Source organism: Melanerpes formicivorus, unplaced genomic scaffold, assembly GCF_026170545.1.
Source record: "Melanerpes formicivorus ecotype bairdi unplaced genomic scaffold, bMelFor1.0.p_v2 SCAF_46, whole genome shotgun sequence".
Taxonomy (NCBI): Eukaryota; Metazoa; Chordata; class Aves; order Piciformes; family Picidae; genus Melanerpes; species Melanerpes formicivorus.
In genome coordinates this window covers 590,780-613,528 of record NW_027142398.1, presented here as the reverse complement: position 1 = coordinate 613,528, position 22,749 = coordinate 590,780, and the positions used below count along the sequence as shown (strand labels likewise).

Genomic DNA, 22,749 nt, shown 5'->3' with positions numbered 1-22,749 from the left:
AAGGAAAGAAGCTGACATCTGCAAGCAGAATGAGGATTTAGTGCTGCAGGGGGAATCTTACAGGTTGGGTTTGTGTAGGTCAGAGATGAAGGCTTGACACTTAAGCACACAGTTAATACAAACACTGAAATATGGCAAGAATTCCCTACACTTCTCCATCTTATTCTGTAATCATAAACTCCCCCATTTTCATTCATTTCATTAAACACTTCACCACTTTTCACTAGATCATTGGTTACATTGATGTGTAGTATGTAGGGAGAGCCATTATGCATAGCCTTAAAATTGAAGTTGCAGGCTTGGGTTTGTAGCTCTAAGATTGGAGTTTCAGATTCTGCAGTTAGCAGTGGGATGAGGATCAAGAGGGAGTGCATGGAAGTGTCCTTTTAACTCCACCCTCCCTTTGGAGAGTTTTGTTACAAGCAGGCAAGAAATGTCCTGAGCAAGGAGTTCACTAAGGGGATTCATTATAGAAGATGAATAATTTATGGATGATATTAGCTAAACTGGAAACAAGTTTTGGAAGGGCTTTTTCTGTCTCTTGGTAGTTGGACCAAACATTGCAATTTAAAATAAACCTGCAAGATTTTCAGAGTCAGCTGGCAGGTTTTTGGAGGAGAATTATTTTGTTGTGGAAGAGAGGACTGTGTGTGAAAGCTATCAAAAGTGTTTTCTTTTTGTGGAATGCTGAGCAAAGATACTTAGTGAACGTTTCAGAGCTGCAGGGCTGAATGAGACTAAGGTGAACATCTTCTGAAGGGCTCTGCTGGGAAATAAATTGCAAAACACAAAAGGTTTCCAAAAGAGTTTAATAAATAATGAGTTTGTCGTTTGGGTGGTTGGTTGGTTGTTTTTCCTGTACTGTATAAACTATAAATATACCATGCAGTCCTTTATAACTTAAAATAATTTACAGACTGAGGTAGGGGGATAGGAGGATGTTGTCATGGGATTTAGATCCGTCTCAGGGTCTCCCTGACTTCCTGCTGAGCACACAGACGCAGGCTGTGTCAATTCGAATGAACCTCCAGGCTGCTTGCTTGCCCTCCATCGTCAGTGCTTTGACAAAGGTGTGAGTCGTGGTGCAGTAGGAGTTCCAGTGCTTTGCGTCGATCCCGCGGCACCCGCTGGACACTGGCTTAGGGTCCCTGCACTTGGTCTCGAAAAAGTACTGCTTAAAAACATTGTTGTTAATGTTGACCTCTCCCAACACTGTCACCTCTTTGCCTTTAATGTCGGTAGCTGTGGTTTTGTCCCCAACCCACATGCTGACGCTGTCGCACACTGAGAACTCGCCCCGGTGTAAGATGGGATGCGCAGTCCTCTTGGTCCTGGCAGTCCTGTTGAGAGAACCTGCGCTGCTGAGGAATCCCATGTGCTGTCCTTGCCCTGCCACCGGCGGGGGCAGTGTGCTGAGCAGCACCCGAGGAGACCTGAAACGCCTCTTCTTGAAATAATTCGGGTCCATGGTGATATTTACAGCTTCTCTTCTACCTATCGTCCAAGTCGAGTGGCTGTGGGATGACTGTGGAGCTGCCTCGGGAATGTGGTGTCCTGTACTTGGGTGGCTATCGAGCAGGGAGTGTTCTGCAGGATACTCCAGTGGAGCATTGTCCTCTGACTTTGGAGCTGCCTGTGTGCCGATCAGAAAAGCTATGATCAGAGTGTAGTAGAGCATGGACATTACGCTATGCACCTAGAACAAAAGAGAAACGCAGCGTTACTGGAAGCCATGCTGGCACAAATGGATGCCATTACTGACAGTACATTTATAAGATACCAGGATCCTACAGATTTCATCAGGTATTCGTCTGGGTGCCAGATGTTTTTCTTCCGGAAGGGCTCATTCAGACGGCATAAATGTTCTTAATAAAGCGAGAACATTAGAAAATAATAGCTAGATTATTATTAATTCCTCTGGTATTTGTTATTAGAACACTGTTTATGAAGCACTTTTGTGATGTTATTAATGTGGAGACCATATGGTGACAGCATGTTCCCAGGAGTAAAATCTCCAGTGAATTTTTGCAGCAACCTTTCTGGCCAGGGCTGATCTCTTGGCTGCAAATACCCCAGAGCAGAGAGAGTAGAAACAGTCCCCTAGCTAAAGTAACTGTTCATTCAGTTAATTTGTCTGCAGAAGTGTTCCTGGGGCTAGGGTGGAGACCACCAAGCCAGTACTTGTGGAAGGGAGGGAGCCCCAGTGAATTGTGCCATTATCACGCACTCAACAGCCATGCTCATCTGCCATGTGGACAGGCCCACCACTCTGGCTGGCTCAGCAGCCTCCCTGTATCCCATCTGCTCTTTCTGGATGCACCACATTGCTGATTTTGGGCAGATAAAGCCCAGGCTCCTTCCCAGAAGAGCTCAGACATCACACGTCACAAGGGCAGATGGGGTTTTTCTGTGTCCAAGCTGCCTATTAGGACAAGTATGGGAGCACTGAGGGTGACAGGCTGCTTCTGGGTTGGCATCTTAAGTGTAGCATAGCTAAAACTGTTGTGGCAATAGTAGTGGGAGTTATGCAGAGGGAAAAACCTTCCTTTATTCAGGCTGCCTTGAACAAGAAGCTCCACAAATGCCACTGCACAGCAGATCCAGTGCCAGTCATCCTTTGACCTGTAGAATATGCACATCTATTTGGATGTGGAAAAGTGTGAAGTAAGCGGTGGAAACTTTGCTAAGAAGAAACTTTTGCTAGAAGACCAGCAGCAGTAGGACCTTGTTAGGTAACTACCATGTGCTGACTAATTCAGCCACATGTTGGGTTAACAAATCAGCAGCAGGCATCCTGGGAATAAGAGACATTCAAAATTATCTGAAATTGCAGTTAAGGGCAGACATTGTATTTCCTCTGTGAAGACTTAATGAGCAGAGGCAGGGTATAAACAGCAAAAACCCTACCAAGAGAGGCTCCTCCCCTGTCTCTGCCTTGTTTTGCCTGACATGTCTCAGCTGGCCCTGAATGAGGCTGTGTCCAGCCAGCAGCCAGCCGCACATGGACTGGACAAACAGGGTTTTGTGAAAGAGGGATCAGGCTCTGCACTTTACTGTGATTTCCCAGCATGTCTCAATGTTTTTTCTGGGTGTGGGTCAATTATTGTTGAAGTTACCCCTTTCAATTTTTCTCTAGCTTTCGCAGACTACAATCCCAAGCAGCACTATAGAACTCATCCAGAGCCTTAGCTCTTTCCAGAGCACAATCTTGTAGCAAATGCAGAACCCCAAGGTGCCCCTTAGGATCTTGTGTGGATAGGCTTATCTCAGGCAAAAGTGGAAATGAAATAAACAGCAGTGTTTGTGCATGGCTGGACAAGCATTTAAGGAATCATTAGGAGATGCCAAGTGAAGGTAGTGACTGGAGAGCACCAAGATGCTACAGTCAAGGGGGGAAAAAGAAGAGAAATGCCAAAAGCCACATGAGCAGCTTTCTGTGCAACAGTTGGGTGGAAGAATCTGGGACAAAACGATGATGAGAGGGGTCAGATCTCTCTCACAAAATCCTTACTGTTTCAACATTGCTTTAATTTGCTTAAAACAAGGCTGAGGGTTGCTGCTTTCCCACATGCTGCTCGTGCTTGAGCAGTCATCATCATCTGTATAAGGAAACAGAGCTGGGTGTAGCTCAAGAGCTTGGCTATGCACGATTTAGAGAGTAACCCCTTATTTTACAGCAAAATTAAAATCAGATGGTTCATTACATCTTAGCTTTCCCGACAGAAATGTTAATGGAAAAGGTTTGCAGAACAAAATCCAGGCACAATTTAGACATGCCAATAGCAGCCTCAACCTATTGTGTTTATACATAAACCCTTTTTTTTATGATTTCCTTCTATAGAAAAGAGACGTTGCAATGTCAGCAGAGAGCTGGGTCTGGTTTTGTGCTGCACAAGAGTCACTGCCCTAAAATGCAGCCACGTTTGTCTCTCTTCTCTGTGTTTCTTGTGTTGCATTGTTGCTTTAAGGCCAATAGCACAAAATCAGAACAATCTCACCTTGCTTTTTGTTCTTAAACTTGCCTTGTGTTTTCCTTCCTTCTGGTAAAACCCCCTTTTGTGCTGCTTTCTAGAAGTGTTCACAGTGCATGCCAAGTGCAGCCACCTGAACTTCCAGGAAGATGCGCAGCTGCCAATTCTAGTCCTGGTAGTACATAGTAGTATCATAGTATCAGGCAGGGTTGGAAGGGACCACAAGGATCAGCTAGTTCCAACCCCCCTGACATGGGCAGGGACCCCCCACACTAGATCAGCCTGGCCAGAGCCTCATCCAGCCTGGGCTTAAACACCTCCAGGGATGGACCCTCAACCACCTCCCTGGACAACCCATTCCAGGGCTTCACCACTCTCATGGTGAAGAGCCTCCTCCTCACATCCAGGGGGGGATATGGGGATCTGTTTGTGACATTGGCCACAAAGGTTATCCCAGGCATTTCAATGTCAGAAGTACAAAACTTATACTGACCCTGCGGATGTCTAATGAGAACTATGACATCTAAGTGCAGCTTCTCTCATTATAAACAAACATTCCCCACGAAAGAGACAGCATCTGGAGACAGAATAAAGGAAGGCAGAGTAAGTGGAAGCTCCCATTTTAGCCAGACAATAGCTAGCTAGCAGGTATCAGTGAGGCAATCTGCTTCATAAGTCAGAGAAGTAAGGTTTTCTAGCAAATGAGTGTTAAATGCATCCCTACTGGCTTCATTCTTTAGAAGACAAACCAATTACTATTATTTTTTTGAAGTTCACAATGCCACTTCTCTGCCCCACTGGTACACCAGTCAGGTTGCATTGAAACACTTCTGCTGGTATTCCGTCCAGGCTACTTTGTGACAATCTCAGACACTGTGTGCGTAGGTTGTGCTTACCTCCGAGCGTACTGCATAAAAAACAAGGTCTTTATTTCATCCAGATGCTGAGCTGGGGTTGGCTGCAGCGTGCCATCAGGCCAGTCTGACTGTGGAGCTGAGTCTGGCAGTTGCTTATTCTCTGTTCCGCTAGAAGCAGAAGTATTTATTTCAGTAATTAGCCAGAAAAGAGGTGTTCTCAGTACCATTCTGCACTTGGTGTCTGGAGCAGAGGGACAAATCCACTTGCTTGGCTCTCTGAACTGTGTGTTTTTCACTGTTACAGTGCAGAGGTTGTTTAAAGCACAGCTTTCAACTTTAAAGAGCAGCACATTTGTACAGTGTACAGAGCTACCTTTATGCAGCACCTTGACCCGACCATGGCTAACAATCCACTGCTCCACATCCCTCTCAGACATCTTCCAGGCTCACCAAAACCAGAAGTGATGCAGCACAGTGAAGCAGTACCTGAGGATGTCACGATGTGAGCTCAGTTTACACGGTAGAGGTAGACAAATGCAGGCTCAGACCACCCACATCATCTTTGTCTGGGAAACAAGCCTGGTTGCAAGGCACCACAAGTTGTGTGCCAGCAAATAAATGCAGCTGATGTAAAACTAAGCAGCTGCTCTGCTTGGTTGTCCAGGTTGGTCTGAACAGCACTATTACCAGCCTTGTGTCTTTGTCACAGTGCTTCAAGATGCTGTACTCCTATTGTTGGTGCTGATACACTCAAACTCAGAGACATTTATAGTACCTGCAGGACATGAAGTTATCTATGCCCTAGCCACAGATCTGCTATTCACAAGTCTTAGTTACACAGTTTGTGCCCCATGCTTTCCTGCCTTGCTATGCTGCAAACACTGGAAGTCTTTTGGAGACCCTGAAGAAGGGTTGCCAACACGTGTGCTACTGCACATTTGGAACTACCAGTGGGAAGTACCTTCTGTTGCTCCTTGGAGTTTTTGTCCACACACATTGTCAGTGATTTTAATATTCCACATGAAATACCAGCATCCTACAGGAGACTTCTAGCCTCCCCCACTCCCCCATCACTCTTCGTGCTAAAAGCTGCCTGGGCTACTTTGCCTTTGCAGCAAGATGCTGTGTGCTGAAAGCCAGCAAACTGCTCAGTCTCAGCATGTCTGCAGGTTTAGGAGGAGAAAAAAAAAAGAAAGCCAGAAAAATGGTGTGCTGTATGAAGTGAAACTTGTCCGCAAGCTTGGGATGGCATTTTAGGAGGTGCACCAAGTGTGTCCTTACCTGGTGGAATCTCTTAATCAAGACTTTTGGTGAACTAACACTGGTGATGTAGAAAAAGGAGTTACCCTCTTTCTGTTCTAGGAAGGTTTCATTTTTTTCACTGGTATTCAGACAGGAGTCAGGGGAGGGCCAGAGACATACCTGAGTCTTCCTGTCTTAGGAGAGGCTATGAAGACCTTACACAGGATAAAGACTTTAAACCTTAGGAGGTTTTTTGGTATGGGATTCAGAGTGGGTTCAGAAGAACTGTTCCTCTGGGATACTCTTTTCTAGGAGAAGTTGGCCAGAAAGTAAATGTAGCTGCTGAAGCCCAGTGAAGAAGAGGAAAGCAGTGGGCTACAAGAGCAGGGAAACCTCCTGCTCACTTCAGTAGCTAATCAGAAGGAGAATCACAGATTGCAATTTGTTGTCAGAGTTACCTGGTTGTGGCTGATCCCTGAAAGAACTGAAGTTACAAAACATGCAGTCCTGTGAAGGCACAGACTTAGATGGTTGTCCTCTGGCTACTGTAAAGGCAGAAATAACTCCAGCCTTAATTACTTCAGTGTGAATGGTCATCCAGACCCCAGATCAAAGGAAACCCTTCAGTTCCCTCTCCAGTTAAATCCAGCATGCTGACATCTTCTCCAGGGAGTACATTTCTGATAGTAAATTCATCAGTGCTATTGACAGTGATAGAAATAGTATTTTATAACTTGTAAATGTTTAGCTTATCTGTTCCATTTAATCAGGTAAATGAGGATTGTGTGAGGTACTGCAGAAGACTCTACTGGATTCAGTGTGGAGAGTCAAGCACATTTGCTAAGGAGAATATGCTGCCGAGCATGATCTGGATTCACTTTGTACCTGCACATTTTCTGTCCACAGGAGAGCTGGCTGCCAGTAACTGTAGCCAGTGGGTTTGGCTCTTACCAAGATCCAAATACAAGCTACTTAATTCTTTAAAATGTAACTTTTTCAAGCAGTGCAGAGCTCAGGAGTGGGTCTGCTACGTGCTTGTTGCATCGTGTTGTGCAGTGCTCCTGCGATGACTTGGCCTTTCTCTGGATTTGCTGCTGTCTGTAGGTCGTGGCTTATGTTCTACCTCGGTGGCTGAAGCATTTAGGCATTAAGCAGTGATAGGAATGTGTCAGAAAGGTCAAACAGAGTTCTGAAATCCCAAGCTTCATGCCTCCAGACCGAGTGTGCTGTGTTTTCACAAGAATGTACCTTTCAGTGGACTCTTGACAGTTTAGTAACAGTAATGATAGAGCTGTAATATGCTGGCCACTGCCAAAAATAATCCAACAGCTTTTCCAACTGTTCTGCCATCCTAAGAAAACACTGCTTCAGTTCAAGCTGGCTGGTTTTTAACCACAAAAGAGTTTATTTTCAGCAGGGCTTTCTTTTTTAAAAAGTTCTTTTCCTATCTTCTTCCCGTATTCCTGGTTGTGGCAGAATCCAGTAAATCATGCAGTGTTATTCAAATGATGCTGCAGACAACATCTAGAAACTATTTCTCTCTACCTACAGTTTTAGGAGATTAAAGAAGTATTAGTTTAGCCATATTTTAGGTCATATTTTGTTACAGATACATGGTTCTTGTGTCAGAGCTCTTGGAGCGAGTCCAGAGGAGGCCACAAGGATGATCCAATGGCTGGGGCACCTCTGCTATGAGGACAGGCTGGGGGAGATAGGGGTGTTCAGCCTGGAGAAGAGAAGACTCCAGGGGGCCTTAGAGATGCCTTGCAGTACCTGAAGGGATCCTACAGGAAGGTTGCAGAAGGACTTTTCTGAAGGGTGTGTAGAGGCAAGATAAGGGGGAAATGGTTTGAAGCTGAGGGAGAGCAGAGTTAGACCACATCCTAGGAAGAAGTTTTTCAGTGCAAGGGTAGTGAGACTCTGGAACAGGTTGCCCAGGGAGGCTGAGGATTCCTCCTCCCTGGGGGTGCTCGAGGCCACACTGGATGATGCCTTGAGCAGCCAAGTCTAGTTGAGACATCTCTGCCTGTGGCAGGGGTGTTGGAGTAGATGATCTCTGAGGTCCCTTCCAACCTAAGCCATTCAGTGATTCCTGTTCTATAATTCCATGAATCCAACTGTTTTAAATACCCCCCTGAAAAGCTATATTTTAAACAGAAGTGACTAAACATAACCAGCTCAGGAGAGTCCTTTCCAGTCATATGCTCTGAAATAAGCTGTCTTCAGAGAATAATATTATATATATTTGATGGTAACTGGCAACACATCAACACCATCTTTTGCTACATTTCAGGGATATTTTTACATTTGTGTTTGAAGTGGATCAATTTTGCCTTTTCATTGACTCACACAAGACAAGGTGCTACTTGAAAACCCTCTAATTACATTTCAGAAACTCCATGAACTTCTAACATTCCTTATTTCTGGTTACATTTGATTGTGATATCATGAACAAGGGACAGTTTTCCACCATGGAAATTTACTCTGGAGCTTATAAGAAGTTCCTAGTATCCATCAGTCCCAGGACATTCAGGTCACACTGAGAAGAATCATCCTTGAGATTAAGAACACTTCTGTCATTTCTTATACCTGTAGAATCATAGAATTGTTAGGGTTGGAAGGGACCTCAAGGATCAGCCAATTCCAACCCACCTGCCATGGGCAGGGACACCTCACACTAGATCAGGCTGCTCAGAGCCACATCCAGGCTGGCCTTCAAAACCTCCAGGGGATGAGGCTTCCAACACCTCCCTGGGTAACCTGTGCCAGTGTTTAACCACCCTCATAGGGAAGGTTTTTTTCCTGACATCCAATCTGAATCTACCTATTTCTAGTTTTGTTCTGTTCCCCCCAGTCCTATCATTACCTGTTCCTCAACACTTTCTTGTCCCTCAGTAGCTTTCTTCAGATACTGGAAGGCCACAATAAGGTCCCCTCAGAGCCTTCTCTTCTCCAGACTGAGTAGCCCCAACCCCCTCAGTCTGTCCTCATAGCAGAGGTGCTCCAGCCCTATGAGGAGGAACAGCTACGTTCTGCTTTGCTGCCAATGTCATGCAGTTAAGATACATTTAATCTGAAAGGAAACATGAATTCTAGTATTTCAGTTTCCATCAGAGGTTGTGGTCTCACTGTACTGCTTTGTTTCAACCAGAAACAGTACTTGGAACTCAGTCACGTATAGGTTTTTTCCTGGATCAAAAAGAATGCTGTTCTTTTGTCCATCATGGTATCCCTAGAACAATCATGGTCAGATGAAACCAGGTATATTTTGTCATGACCTAAAACAACAGAGATTTTAGCCACAACTGAGGATAAAGCTTCCCTGCTGGGCCAGCTGACTGGCAGCCAGCACTTTAATATAGTGATAACCTCTAAGGTTTGGTTTACAAATACTGCACTAATGGAGTGAAGGACTCCTACTATCAAATCACAGCTTTTCCTTTAGGGCAAATCCCTACAGTGCCTCTTAAAGTTCTACAGAGATGATTTACCCTTTCTTAGCATTGTATTATTGATCCTTAAATGCTCTAAGCTGGAAAAAAAAAGACTCATTCATCAATAGTCAGGCTGCACTGTGGCAGAATTTAATACACATTCTCTTGAGAAAAATGGGAGTGATAATTTTCAATCACAGCTCACTTAAACAGGTAAAGCCTTTAGTTTTAAATTGCCTATGACTTAGATGAGGCTACTAAACATTACAAGTGAAAAAGAGATGGTTTTTCCTGCAGAATGATGGATATGCTTGTCTGAGTATGCAGCAGATGGGATCTTGGAGGGCACCAAAATAAGCAGTGAGTAGTGTATTAGCTTTATCTCTGGTTGTGAGAGAGAAAGGAGGGAGGCATTTGCTGCTGAGATTGCTGTTAAAGTGATGGTGTCTACTGGCACATCTTCCTCATTGAAACATTAGAACTGGTATGTGAATTAAAATTTAGCAGTGGCAGTTCAGGGAAAAAAGTTCTGTAACCTGGGAGGCCTTGAAGGGAATCCTTAAGCCATTATGACTAAGAGCGGTGTCACAGACACTGCATTTCAGCTTTCCCTTGTTCTTAACTGATGAACGGGAAAACAGGAATTTCTGATGGACTTAAGATTTCATTCCTTTATTACATCTACGGTGACTCATCCTGTAAATAAGAGCCTTCTGTAGGCTAAAAGAGCCAGCTGGAAGCTACCTGTGTCTCATACACTTCCTTTTGTTCCAAATGCCTCCAGTACTCAAATGTTCCTTTGAGTATTTCTAGGGAGAGTGTTGATGACTGAGAAAAATACTGCCCTGCAGCAATTAGCATGCATCATGTCACCTTATCATCGTCAGCACAGGATGTGCAACAAATGCCTACCTCTGAATTTCTGGCTCAAGTTTAGTCTAGGCAAGGGTAATAACAGGAATGCTTGATAGCCCGTGATGCATCTGTCATTTTGGGTACCCGAGGGAAAGTAGCACTATGAGTCTTTGCCTGTAGGCTGGGGATTCACCAGATCAGAAATGACTAAGGCTTTAGAAAACATTTCCTAGGGATTATTGTATGTTTACTGGGGCATAAGCAATGAGAATGGCTCATTTGGAGAAGTCTAATTGTATCGGCTCTGTCCTTCTGAACCAGTACATAAACATTTCAATTGCTAGTAGTGCCTCTGCAGAGAAGCCCCGAGAGAGGAACACAGTCCATTGGCCATCACCTTCACTGACAATCCATTCCCTCAGAACCTGTGCCAAGTGAAGCTACCTGAAGGGAGAGATCCAGGCTGCAGAAACATTTAGTGTTTCTTGCAGCAGGTGATGGAGGACAGACAGAGCCCAACTTTAAAAGGCTCGCTTTTTAACTCCTGAGTTGTAAAACATAATTGAGGCTTCCATTTCAAAGAACATAATGTTTGGCATTGTGACAGTGTAGAGTGCACTTATGGGAATTTAGAGTTATCAGCAGTCATCTAAATGGTCTGAAATCTCATCCATCTAAAATCCTTTGAACGACAATACATGATTTTCAGGTCCTGATGGCCATACCAGTAAAAACTTGCAGTGGGATGCAGATCTATGTAGTGTTAAAATGCATTGAGCCACTCTGACAGGAGAGAAAATGTAGTCCTATTTAAGATAACAAACTGACAATCATTAAATAAAAGAGAATTTGTCTCTGTCAGGGTAAAAATCACTTTAAATACAGTGAAGGGAAAATGAGTTAATGGCCACTTATAAAAACTAGTGAGAAAGCTCACTGAAAATAAATGACAGAAAGCAGCCTTAGAAGGAGCATGTGAATCTGAATCTCCTCAAGTTCATGGCCTCAGTGATAAAATTAAGTGAGCTAGAAATGAAAATGCTGGTTAGAAACAAGATATCTGAGCATGCCACATTTATTTACCAGCCCTGTGTTATCACCTATAAAGCAAACCCTAAAATTAATGATGGACATATGATGATTGCTTTGGAACTTTCAATATAGGCCTCAGACTTTATACACATTTTTTAGGGCTCTAGGGTTCCATAAATCCTAATTCATTGGCACAAAGGAGTGACTAAAGATCTCAGGAACTGACAGGAAAACTACTGGAGCATAAATGGGATAAATCCATCCCACCCATATAAAGTTGGATGCCTTTGAGGTCTGTGGAAACAGATGCCTCCATCCTACACATCTACCAGCCTGCATGGAAGATTGCTGCTTACCTTCAGCTGCTGTCCAAACATAAGAGGAGGACTTGTTCCCTAGTTACTGCTTAAAAGGAGGAGTCCAAAAAAGCTGCATGAAGGTGGATGCATGGCCTGTCCTTCTCATCCACATCTCTCCTAAATGCATCTTGAACTGGTTCTGCCAAGTGTCTCGTTTGCTATATTTGGTCCTGAGGTTTCGAATGTAAAATTATCAGAAATGTACGCGTTGAAATCTCAGACTTTCTGAAACTACAAAAATCAAACTGGAATTCATCTGGGGGGGAGGGGGAGGGAGGGGGAGAGAGTATGAGGGCAATCAGACTACAATGTTTGTATCCCATCTTGCAGCCAAAAGTAGTTAAGGCAGAAAAATAGATTATCTTTAAGGGCCAGGAAACTTATCCAACTACTGATCTTATTCCAGCTATTCAGAAGGGAATATAAGTCTTGATTCTTGTCCAAAACTTGATTAATAAGAACCATCTGAATCCTGACAGCAATTCCAGCATTTAATTTTTATTCAAGCTCATCATTTTCATTTCATTATCCTTTTTACCTTTTATACTATACAAAGGCATTTCAAACCAATGAGTTTTTTAGCAACTGGGTATGTTTTGTGTTGTATTTCAGTGTAACGCATTCAGTGTAGCGACTCCAAAAGTGAGCTAGAAACTCCAAATGAATTGGTATGCTGTAATCAAATTCCCAAAGATAGATTCCATCATCTGTAATGTTTCTCTAGATCTTGACTTTGGAAAAGAACATTATGCAAGTACAAAGAGAAAATAGGGCCAAGATTCACATAACTTCTAATACTCGATGTCTCTGTGTTTCAGGCTTTCCTGCTCTGTTCATTCTTTATGTCAAAAAAAAAAAGGAACTTTATCTTCTAGAAATCTTCCAGGGTGTTTATAACTGCTTTGAAAGCCTCAATGATATTTTAATGGGACAGTAATTCTGAAAATACAAAAGGGAGGTGGAAGCATGTCTATACTTGGCAAAACAAAACACAGGAAGGATGCAGCAGAGAAGGCTTGAGTTGAGAGAAATTGAAAGTGTGAGTGCTGGTGAAATTGAGGATCTGGCTGCACTTGATAAAAATATTCTGTAGCTGAAGCAGTTCAAAATGATGTGTTAGATATATCCTGCTCTGGCAGGGGGGGGTTGGACTGGATGATCTTTCAAAGTCCCTTCCAGCCCCTAACATTCTGTGATTCTTTTGATTTTCTCCATTAAAAAAAAAACCCTCATAATAACATAGACAAAAGATTGTAAAGTAAAACCACCACCTTACAAAAGGGAGATGCTGCTGTGATCATTCAGAGATTTCTGAAATAGTAGAAAAGAGTCCATAACTGAACCAAGAATTCTACTTTGCATATGCAAGATTTTTCCATCCAAAAATAGCAAGTCATTTGAATCAGATGGACCTAGCCACTAGTTTGTGGTCTATCAGTAGAAGTTCGTTCTGCAGCAAGTGAAAAACCTGAAGAATAACACAGGATTCTTGCCAAGCAGTAGCTATGTTTCTTTCCTCCCTTGCTCTTTTTTTCCCCCCTTTATTTTTCTTTTAAAGCAAACACAACAACCCCTTAATTTCTAGGATATTCTTTCCTGTTTCTAAATCTATTTTACTTTCATGAGACCTATGGAATTCAATTAGCTTCATTGTCGCTTCATTGTGGCTTCATTGTGAAGGATTTACTTTACATGACAACCACAGAATCGTTGAGGTTGGAAAAGACCCTTTTGATCATCGGCTCCAACCATTAAACTTACTCCACCAAGTTTACCGCTAAACCATACAGCTAAGTGCCACATCTAAACGACCTTTAAACACCTCCAGGGATGGTGACTCAACCACCTCCCTGGGCAGCCTGTCCCAATCCCTGACCACTTTTTCAGTGAAAATATTTTCCTAATGTCTAGCCTAAACCTCCCCTGGTGCAGCTTGAGGCTGTTCCCTCGTGTTCTACCACTAAATACGTGTGAGAAGAGACCAGCACCTACCTCTCCATATTGTAAATATCACAATATGGAAATTGTGACAAGAAGACTCAAGTGAGAGCTTTAAAAATTGAATTCCTTGGTTTCATTGCAGTTGAAAATGGGTCTCGATCATTCATTCTGTGCCTACCTCACTGTAACTGCATGTAGCTCATTTTGCTAACAGTCCACATAAGGAGTAGGAATAAATACATTTAATTAACTTAAGATGTTAATACTTTTCTTTAAATCATCATGCCCCAAGTTAAATGGAATGCATAAAAAAAACCTCCTAATTAATGGGCCTGTTGCTCATTAGCAGCTTAACTTCTCTATTCTTTGATGTAGGCAGAAAATTTGAGAGGTGTATAATTTCTAGATGATGACTGGACATAAACAATGGAGAACAGTTAGCTGTGTCCTGCCGTACGTGAGGCAGCATGCAAAGGTTTGGGTAGGTACTTCTATGTCTTCTCATTGCAAAGCATGAGCTTGTTCTGAAGGTTGTAAAGATGTGCTGATGCTCAGAGATTGCCATATTCTGCCTTCCTTTCCCATGTATCACAGTATCACAGTATAACTTAGGTTGGAAAGGACCTCGAGGATCATTGAGTCCAACCTATCAACACAGACCCCATGACTAGACCACGGCACCAAGTGCCATGTCCAATCTCCTCTGGAACACCTCCAGGGACGACGACTCAACCACCTCCCTGGGCAACCCATTCCAATGACAAATGACTCGCTCGGTGAAGAACTTCCTCCTCACCTCGAGTCTAAACCTCCCCTGGCGCAGCTTGAGACTGTGTCCCCTTGTTCTGGTAATTGGTGTTCAGAACTATTTTCTTAGTCTCCTTCTCTGGAGACATTCAAGACCCATCTTGACACATTCCTGTGCAACCTGTGCTAGATTCTATGCTCCTGCTCTTGCAGGGAGGTTGGACTCGGTGATCTCTGGAGGTCCCTTCCAACCCCTAACATCCTGTGATCCTGTAGTTCCTAAGTACTTCACTACAGCAATGTGAAATACAATGGGGTTGCCATCTAAACTAAGCAAACAATTTAGTTGGGTGCAAGAAAAACTTTCAAATGTAAAGGCTGTTTAGTGTTCTGATGGCTTAAAAACTGAAAGTTTTGTACTCCAGAGCTGGAAAAAAAGGACTTTCTTTCTCATGCATACCAAGACCCTTTTAAATGTGGTGCCACTTTGAAATGAGAGGGTAAAATCTCCTCACTAAGAACAGGTTCCATAGTAGAGCTGACCATAAAAAAAAAATAACAATCTGGAAGCACTGCCAAATAAAACAAAGTAAATCAAAGAGACACTGACAGAGCTTTCCGATTTCAGTATCATTTGTGTAACTGTCGTCATGTTCTGCGGAAGCACAAGTAGTTCTTACAGGAGAAAGAGTCTCCTGGCATCTAGGGTAGTTTACCAAGAAAAACACAAAGATCTAAGTCTTGCTTAGACATTTAAGCAATTTTTCTCTAATACCTTGGCTTATCTAGACGTGATCAGAGAAAGGAGACAAGCAGATAGGATTTTGTAGTGGCTTCTGAGGTGCTAGGAGATAATGATGCTAAATAATTGTCTATGAAGAGCCAGCGGTTTTGTGACCTGTGCTGCTGCTGCTGGACTCCACGTCTGTGTGCTTTCACACTTCATATATTTGTGCTTGATGCTTAGGGTTAAAGTATGGTAAATGTGTTGCCATTATGCAAACCACTCCATACCTACATTTTTGTTTCTTTTACGTTTTCTGATCTGAGCCTAGAAGTTAGCTTTGGTTAATTTGCAGCAGAGTAACCATTGCAAAACCAATCTATGTTCAGGATGATTGGCATACAGATCCTATTTCTTGGCACTCTTTTATTTGCATTGCCCTTATTTGTTCCTTGTGTGTGTGTGTGTGCATGTGTGCCTCAAGGAGTCGAAAAAGAAGTGTGTTTTTGTCAATATTTGTAATCCATATCAATATCAATTCATTCTCCCTTTACCATAATCCTTTTTGCACCTTTCTTTATGGAACAAATGGCTTGAAAAGCAATAGGGAAATGGGATTTCCATCACCAGGTCCATCCTGTCACTGCTACTAAGTGGTACACTGTGCCACTGTGACTAAGTGGTACAGCAGCAAACATGCCTTATGCACTTGCACCAAATCATTCCATCAGGACCATTCCCTGTCTCAACAGCGCAGCTTTTCTGTGCAGCAGTTGTGCTGATACAATAATGTTTTACTGGGCGGCACACTCAAGGAGTAAGCAATCTATTCCTGCTGGGAAAACCTCATATTGTCTGGAACTCAGTCCAGCCCCTGGTCATGCCTGTGTCTTGACATACTCCTTTTTTAAACTCCCTTTCCAGCTCTAAGTGCTGTCTGCTCTACATGCTCTCTGACTGTGTCCTCTCCTTTATTTGCAAGTCTCCCTGCCTTCTCCTTTCATTGAGACCAGCTGTCTCAGCGTTACTGCCCTACCCAATCCTTGCTGCAGTGCACGTTGGACCTCTTGCCTTAAGCATGTTGGGTTTCATCTTCTGTGGAAAATATTTACTCATTACTGTATTAACCCATTGCACAGTGACTCACACTGTTGCAATGCTAGACAGCTGCTGGCAACCATGAAGAAAGGTAGCAACAAAGTATAGTGGATTCCATACGTTAGCAACAAAAATATATTCAGAAAAGCTAATTCAAACTGCATTTCCTTGTGCTGAGTAAGTGAGCACACTGACTTGATTTAGAAGGTTGCTTCATTCCTATGTTCTGAGAATCCTCTGCTTTAGTTGAGACCCTGACAGGCAGCTGCTGCACAAAAGATCTGACTGATGCTCCCAGAGAGCAAAGATAGCTTGAAATGAATCCATGTTTTAGCTGTATGGTGTGGGCTTCTGGGCACAGACCCAGTGAGCAGTGGGTGAGTAGGAGTTTTCTGTTGTCTTTGTGTTATGTCGGAGCTTGATGGGAGGCAGCTGCTGGGAATGTTTTAAGATAGGAGGGTTTGGGGTTTTCTTTACCCACACAGATATTTAAGGTGAAATGGAGTATTAGGAGAAATTTAAAGGTAGGAAGGGATTTGTCTGTATCTGGAGGCAGACCTCTCTGCAAAATCCTGACCTCACATAAAGCTTGAGTAATGATCAGTGTAATATGCAGAGAAGTGAATGATGATACAGAGTGCAAGATCTTCTTTGCTGGGGGTCTCTAAATGTCTCTGAAATAAATGTCTCTGAACACTTCTCCTGGTCACACAGTTATTCTATGTAAAGGGCAATTAAACAGAGAAGTGTTTGTAAAGCAAAGATCTGAGCCTTGTACTTTTCACTCCCTTATACACAGGAGTCCTGCAAGCAAACAACAAAGTTTAAAAAGAAAGAAGTTTAATTGAAGTTCAGGCCTCAGCAATCTCTGCTTAACAGGAAACAGAGAGATGGTCTAACCTGTCAGCCTCAACAGGTCCATAAATCTGCATTGGGCAATACGTGTGTTAGGAACAGCTGCAGGGCTCTTCCCATGTTCATTTTCAGTTTCGTGGTGTCATCTGATGGCTGAATGCATTTTTTGCTCCAATGAAAATTATAATCTCCTATGAGGACAGACTGAGGGAGTTGGGGCTGTTCAGTCTGCAGAAGAGAAGACTCCCAGGTGACCTAATTGTGGCCTTCCAGTATCTGAAGGGGGCTACAGGAAGGCTGGGGAAGGACTTCTCAGGATCTCAGGTAGTGATAGGACTAGGGGGAATGGAGTGAATCTGGAGGTGGGGAGATTCAGGCTAGATGTGAGAAGGAGGTTCTTCACCATGAGAGTGGTGAAGCCCTGGAATGGGTTGTCCAGGGAGGTGGTTGAGGTCCCGTCCCTGGAGGTGTTTAAGCCCAGGCTGGATGAGGCTCTGGCCAGGCTGATCTAGTGTGGGGTGTCCCTGCCCATGGCAGGGGGGTTGGAACTAGATGATCCTTGTGGTCCCTTCCAACCCTGAATGATACTATGATACTATGATAATGGGCAGAATGCATCTCTTCCCTTTTAATTGTTCATTTGCATGTTTCTACCACTTATTTGAGGACTCTCTTTGGCCATGTTCTAAGTGAATAAATGGGAAGGCCTAAATTGCAGAGCTATGCCAATCAGTGATGTCGTTGCGTGTCTTTACGCTGTTCATGCTTCAACTTTCTGTGGGTTTGCTGACTTCCCCGGCATGCAGAGTTTGACATGTGGGAATTCTAATAGAGGTAAGCCAGGCTTAGAACACTTCTGTTACTGTGTTTACCAGAGTATTATTTTCCTTGCCATCTTTTATTCGATTAAGTATGAGCCTTTTCCATTTTCATGGTGAGAACAATTGGTAGATTGAATGTGTAGACTCTTGGAACTGGGATGACTAAACTACTCTAGCAAGTTTTCTCTACATTCATTAAACAATCTTGCAGAGACTGATTAGACAAAAACTTCTTGTAGTCTCATACAGCTTATAGAAGATACGAGGGGGAAGGAGCCCGAGTGGGAGGAGGTGCTTCTGAAAGTTGTGGGTTGGAAACTGGGTGTAGGAATGAGAAGCTATAGAAATAATAACTTGTGAATAATATTTGAAGTCTACAGCTGCTAAATGCAATACAACTTGAAATTCAGATCATGCTGCTTCTGGTTTAATAAGGGGAAAATGTTGCAGACAAGTGCATATATGTTGCTAGCATGCCAAGGTGTGAGGAGCTTTCAGTTGCTTAAACTGCTGAGAAGGATGACAATTCCAAAACCTGTAAACTCATCAGCTTGAGGCCGCACTGCAGCTATGGTATGCAGATGCTGTTGATACCAGTACCACAGAATGAAATGTGTTACTCAAACCAAAGCAGATAAAGAGTTACAGCCTGCATGGAAGAATGCTATCTTTGTGCAAACTGATGTGAATGATAACTTGAACTCACAGACACACTGATTACCCTGCTAAAAGAAGACTTTGAATCTCTTCCCAGAATTACAGCTTTTTAATTAGAAGACTGTGAGCAAAGTCTTAATCTTGTTAATAGGCTTAGACATGGATAAGGCAGAAACAAAATCCACAGCAACACAATCTAAACATGAAAATCAATGGCTCAGAGACTAGTAACAGCAGTGCTAGCTAGGGCAACAAAACTGCTTCCTTGCCCCTGGTTTTCATGCAAGACTAAGCTTGACAGAGATTAACCTGAAATAAACACCTCTTCTGTCCTGTAACATCGAGCTACATCACACACAGCCATTGGAAAATGTATAGCTGAAGTGTAGGGAAATGTATTCCAAATGTACAAATCCACAGTTGGGTTTTTTTTTCTTTGTTTGTTTGTTTTCATTTCCCTTTAGCCCTCCCAATTTCTTGTGCCACTCGGGGATCAATAATAATTTCATCTGTAGCTGATTCTGACAGATACTTATCTTTCTGTTGGCTTTGCAGTCTGCTTGAAATAGTACTTCTTTCTTCATGTCAGGCCTCTGGCAGTGCTTACTGGAATTTGAATTACAGTCTCTAGTGAATCCCATTTTTACTGTCATTAACTTTCTAAACTGTTCCCCATAGCTGTCAACCTTTCTATACTTGGAGACCTACTTAGTGGGAAGCTGGGAAAGCCTTTTTTGTCTGCCTAGAATCATTGTGCCTTTAATCGAAGTTTAACTTTGTCATTAGGTCCATTTACATTGTAGGCATTTCATGACAGTGATCATATACTTCACTCACACACTGGCTGAGTTTCTCTTCAGATTTACCTCTTAATGGAAGGGGGGAAAAAAATAAAGCTCCATATTTACTTAAGATTTTTACAAATAGCCTTTTTATCCCCTTCCATTAACTAAGTTAATAAATTCAGCAGATTTTTATTGGAAATTAAAGACATGGCTCATCTGCAGATCCTCTGCTGTGCTCTGGCTAAGGAGGTTTATTTAGCTAAACACAAGCACTGTGGTTTCAGTGGCTGTTTCTCCAGATGCCACTGTCAGAATCTATAAACCCTGGGCTTATGGTTGATTCCAAGCTAGGGACAAATCTTGATCAGAAAGCAACAGGATTGGAAACATTTCTCCCCCTAGATGAACAGAAGTGACTGGGTGCAGGGTTGCTCTTTGAGTTCATCAGTCATGTAGCTGTGTAACAGATGGCAGGTTGCAAGCTGCTTTCCTTCTCTTAGAATGTGAGTCAGCGGTGACCAAAACTGTGAGTTATAACATGAGCTTGACAATGATCACTTCAGCAGTTGGGGAAGCCAATTGCTTTCTTCTTAGTAAGAAAAAAGAAATCTGATTAATTAGCTGAGTCATCCTGCTTACTTCACTGTTGGTATGAAAGGCATTCCCTATGGATCAGCCTACACAGGGAAATGCCAAACCAGAATCATGACTGACTGAGTTCAGACAAGGTTTCAAAATATTACCCACAAGTTTTAGATCAAATAAAAAGCAGGGATAGTCCCAGTCAAGCAGCTGCTTACTAAAAACTGACAATCTTCTTTGCAATGATTTGAAGATTTTTCACTAGGGTTCCCTCCATGCAGAAGAACTTTGTTTCCATTGGATAGATTTGCATGAGGCTACACTGGGAGGTACAGATTAGTAGAATGGAGCGTGGCACTTGCCCTCTCTCACAGGCTAATTTCTGAATGATGCTGCAGTGCTGCCTTGTTCCTGAGACAGATAGTGTAACATAGCCTCTAGGAATTAGAACAAGTTGTTAGTAGCTTTTAGAAAGATGAATTCACAGTATCACAGTATCACTTAGGTTGGAAAGGACCTCGAGGATCATCAAGTCCAACCTATCAACACAGACCCCATGACTAGACCATGGCACCAAGTGCCATGTCCAGTCTCCCCTTGAACACCCCCAGGGTCGATGACTCAACCACCTCCCTGGGCAGCACATCCCAATGCCGAATGACTCGCTCGGTGAAGAACTTCCTCCTCACCTCGAGTCTAAACCTCCCCTGGCGCAGCTTGAGACCGTGTCCCCTTGTTCTGGTGCTGGTTGCCTGGGAGAAGAGGGCAACCCCTTCCTGGCTATAACCACCCTTCAGGTAGTTGTAGAGGGCAATGAAGTCACCCCTGAGCCTCCTCTTCTCCAGGCTAAACAATCCCAGCTCCCTCAGCCTCTCCTCATAGGGCTTGTGTTCAAGGCCTCTCACCAGCCTTGTTGCCCTTCTCTGGACACGCTCAAGTGTTTCGATGTCCTTCTTAAACTGAAATGGAAAATGTGTTATCTCCTGAGAAAGTATTTGCTTTCACTTTGAAGGGATGGCAGGATCGTGGGCCAAGTGCTGAAGGATGAAGTGACATTACTTGAATTCTTTTTAAAAAGTTGAAATATTGAATAAAGGCAAGAAATCCTGCACTTCATTAAATAGCTTTCTAATTTCCTTGCTTTCAACTAGAAAAGGAGGAGTGGGAGAAGTGAAAGGGCCACATGCTTCTCCCTCTGCAAACACACAGAAGGAAAAAATGGTCTTTAGTGCAGCCCTTCACAATATTAACCTGTTTCCCAAAGGCAGTTTACAGTACAAGAAAGCACATCTAGGCAGAGCTCATGGATCAGAAGTCGCTAGATCTAATGCATGTGATTGTGCATGCTTTGGCAAAGCCAGAAACTCACACTTTTGGCATATATCAAATGTCCTGGAATGTGAAGCTGAGCAGTGAACCTTTGCACTCTTTCTGTTTACAGCGTGTGCCTTAGAAAATGTTGGGAGGAAGGTTTGGCAAGAATGACTGAGGCAGGGAGGATTTGGAACAAAACCATAGATGTTTAATGTTTATAACGTTGATAAGAAACACCAATAACCAGGAGAGCAGTGGGAAGGGGGTTTGAATGGAAAAGCAGTAGTTTCTGTGGCTTGACATTTCTGGAAGTGAAACATGAGCCACACACCTGCAGTGCCCAACTGACTACAGTTCTTTTCATAAAGCATTATGGATTGCTTGGCAAACAACAGGTTATGAAACAGCCAGTAGTTGGTAGGAAAATAGAGGAATGTCATCCACAGATGAGCAAAGAATACTACTAGCCTTATATACAGGACTGGCATGTTTATTATGGGAAGAAGTGAGTGTAAAACAACCTTGAATGAATGTTAGATAATTGATTGAAAATAACTAGCTTCATGCTGTACCCACTGTAAAAAGAGTTAGAACAGGATAAAAAGGTAGGCTTTTTTCTTGGTACCTATTTCTCTTGGCACAGTTGGTGTGCTTTTTCCTTCCACTTAGGAGGTGCAGTTAGTGTGATCAGTTTTGCTGAGGGCAATGAATAAAATTGCTAACACCATAATGAGAAGAAAGAATAATCAGCTTGTTCTCCAACCTTTTAACATCCTATAAATATGTAAGAATGACTGTACTGGATCAGATTAAAAGCTTCATCTTGTTGTTACTCTCTCTGACAGAGGCAAACAGAAGATCCTTAGGCAAGTGCCTAAGGACAAGATAAGCATACAGTGGTACTTTTCCAACCACTCCCCTATCCTTCTGCAGTGGCCAGATGAGCCAGAGGGGTGTATGAAATGTTCAGTGTATTTCCCTTCCATGTACCTGTCCAGTTATTCCTTGAATCTATTTGCCATTTTAGCAGCAAAATACCTTGTGCTAAGAGTTTTGCAGCCTAACTACATGGGATGTGAACAGCTGCTTTTTGTTGTTTATTGATGGTGTCACCAGATGGTTCCTTTTGATGCACTTGGCTTTTGTAGTGAAAGAGACACCAAGCACCTGAGCCTTCTGAGTATGCCAATGATTTTAAGCCTTTTGGACTTTTACTGTTTTGCTCAAGTCTAAAACAATGGTAGTGGGGAGAGCTGAGGAGTTGGGCCTAGTCCCCAGCCAAACAGTGAGGAAAGAATTTAGCCTGTGAAAGGATGTCATTTTTTAATAAGTGATGGAAGCATTGAACCCAAACTCTTGGTCAAAGGCAGTATATGATAAAAAAGAAACTACCAAAGCTGGTGACAATGAACTGCAGCCAGCTGGAAAGGAAAAGCAAGAAAAAAGAACCCCCTAAAATTAAAACCTCCAAACTG

General features: G+C 43.0%; 1 protein-coding gene across 3 annotated transcripts in view; it reads right to left on the bottom strand.

Moving 5' to 3' along the window:
- Window positions 1-805: 805 nt before the first annotated feature.
- NGF (nerve growth factor) overlaps window positions 806-22,749 on the bottom strand; it is a 29,403-nt gene continuing 7,459 nt past the window's right edge. For 2 of the 3 annotated variants that reach the window (XM_068159500.1, XM_068159501.1), the window contains exons 2-3: window positions 4,868-4,996; window positions 806-1,696 (exon numbers count right to left, since the gene is read on the bottom strand). In XM_068159500.1, coding sequence (XP_068015601.1) covers window positions 965-1,684 — 720 coding nt within the window. In that variant the 5' untranslated portion in view covers window positions 1,685-1,696; window positions 4,868-4,996 and the 3' untranslated portion in view covers window positions 806-964. The remainder of the gene's footprint in view (window positions 1,697-4,867; window positions 4,997-22,749) is intronic. The other variant, XM_068159502.1, reaches the window with a different exon arrangement.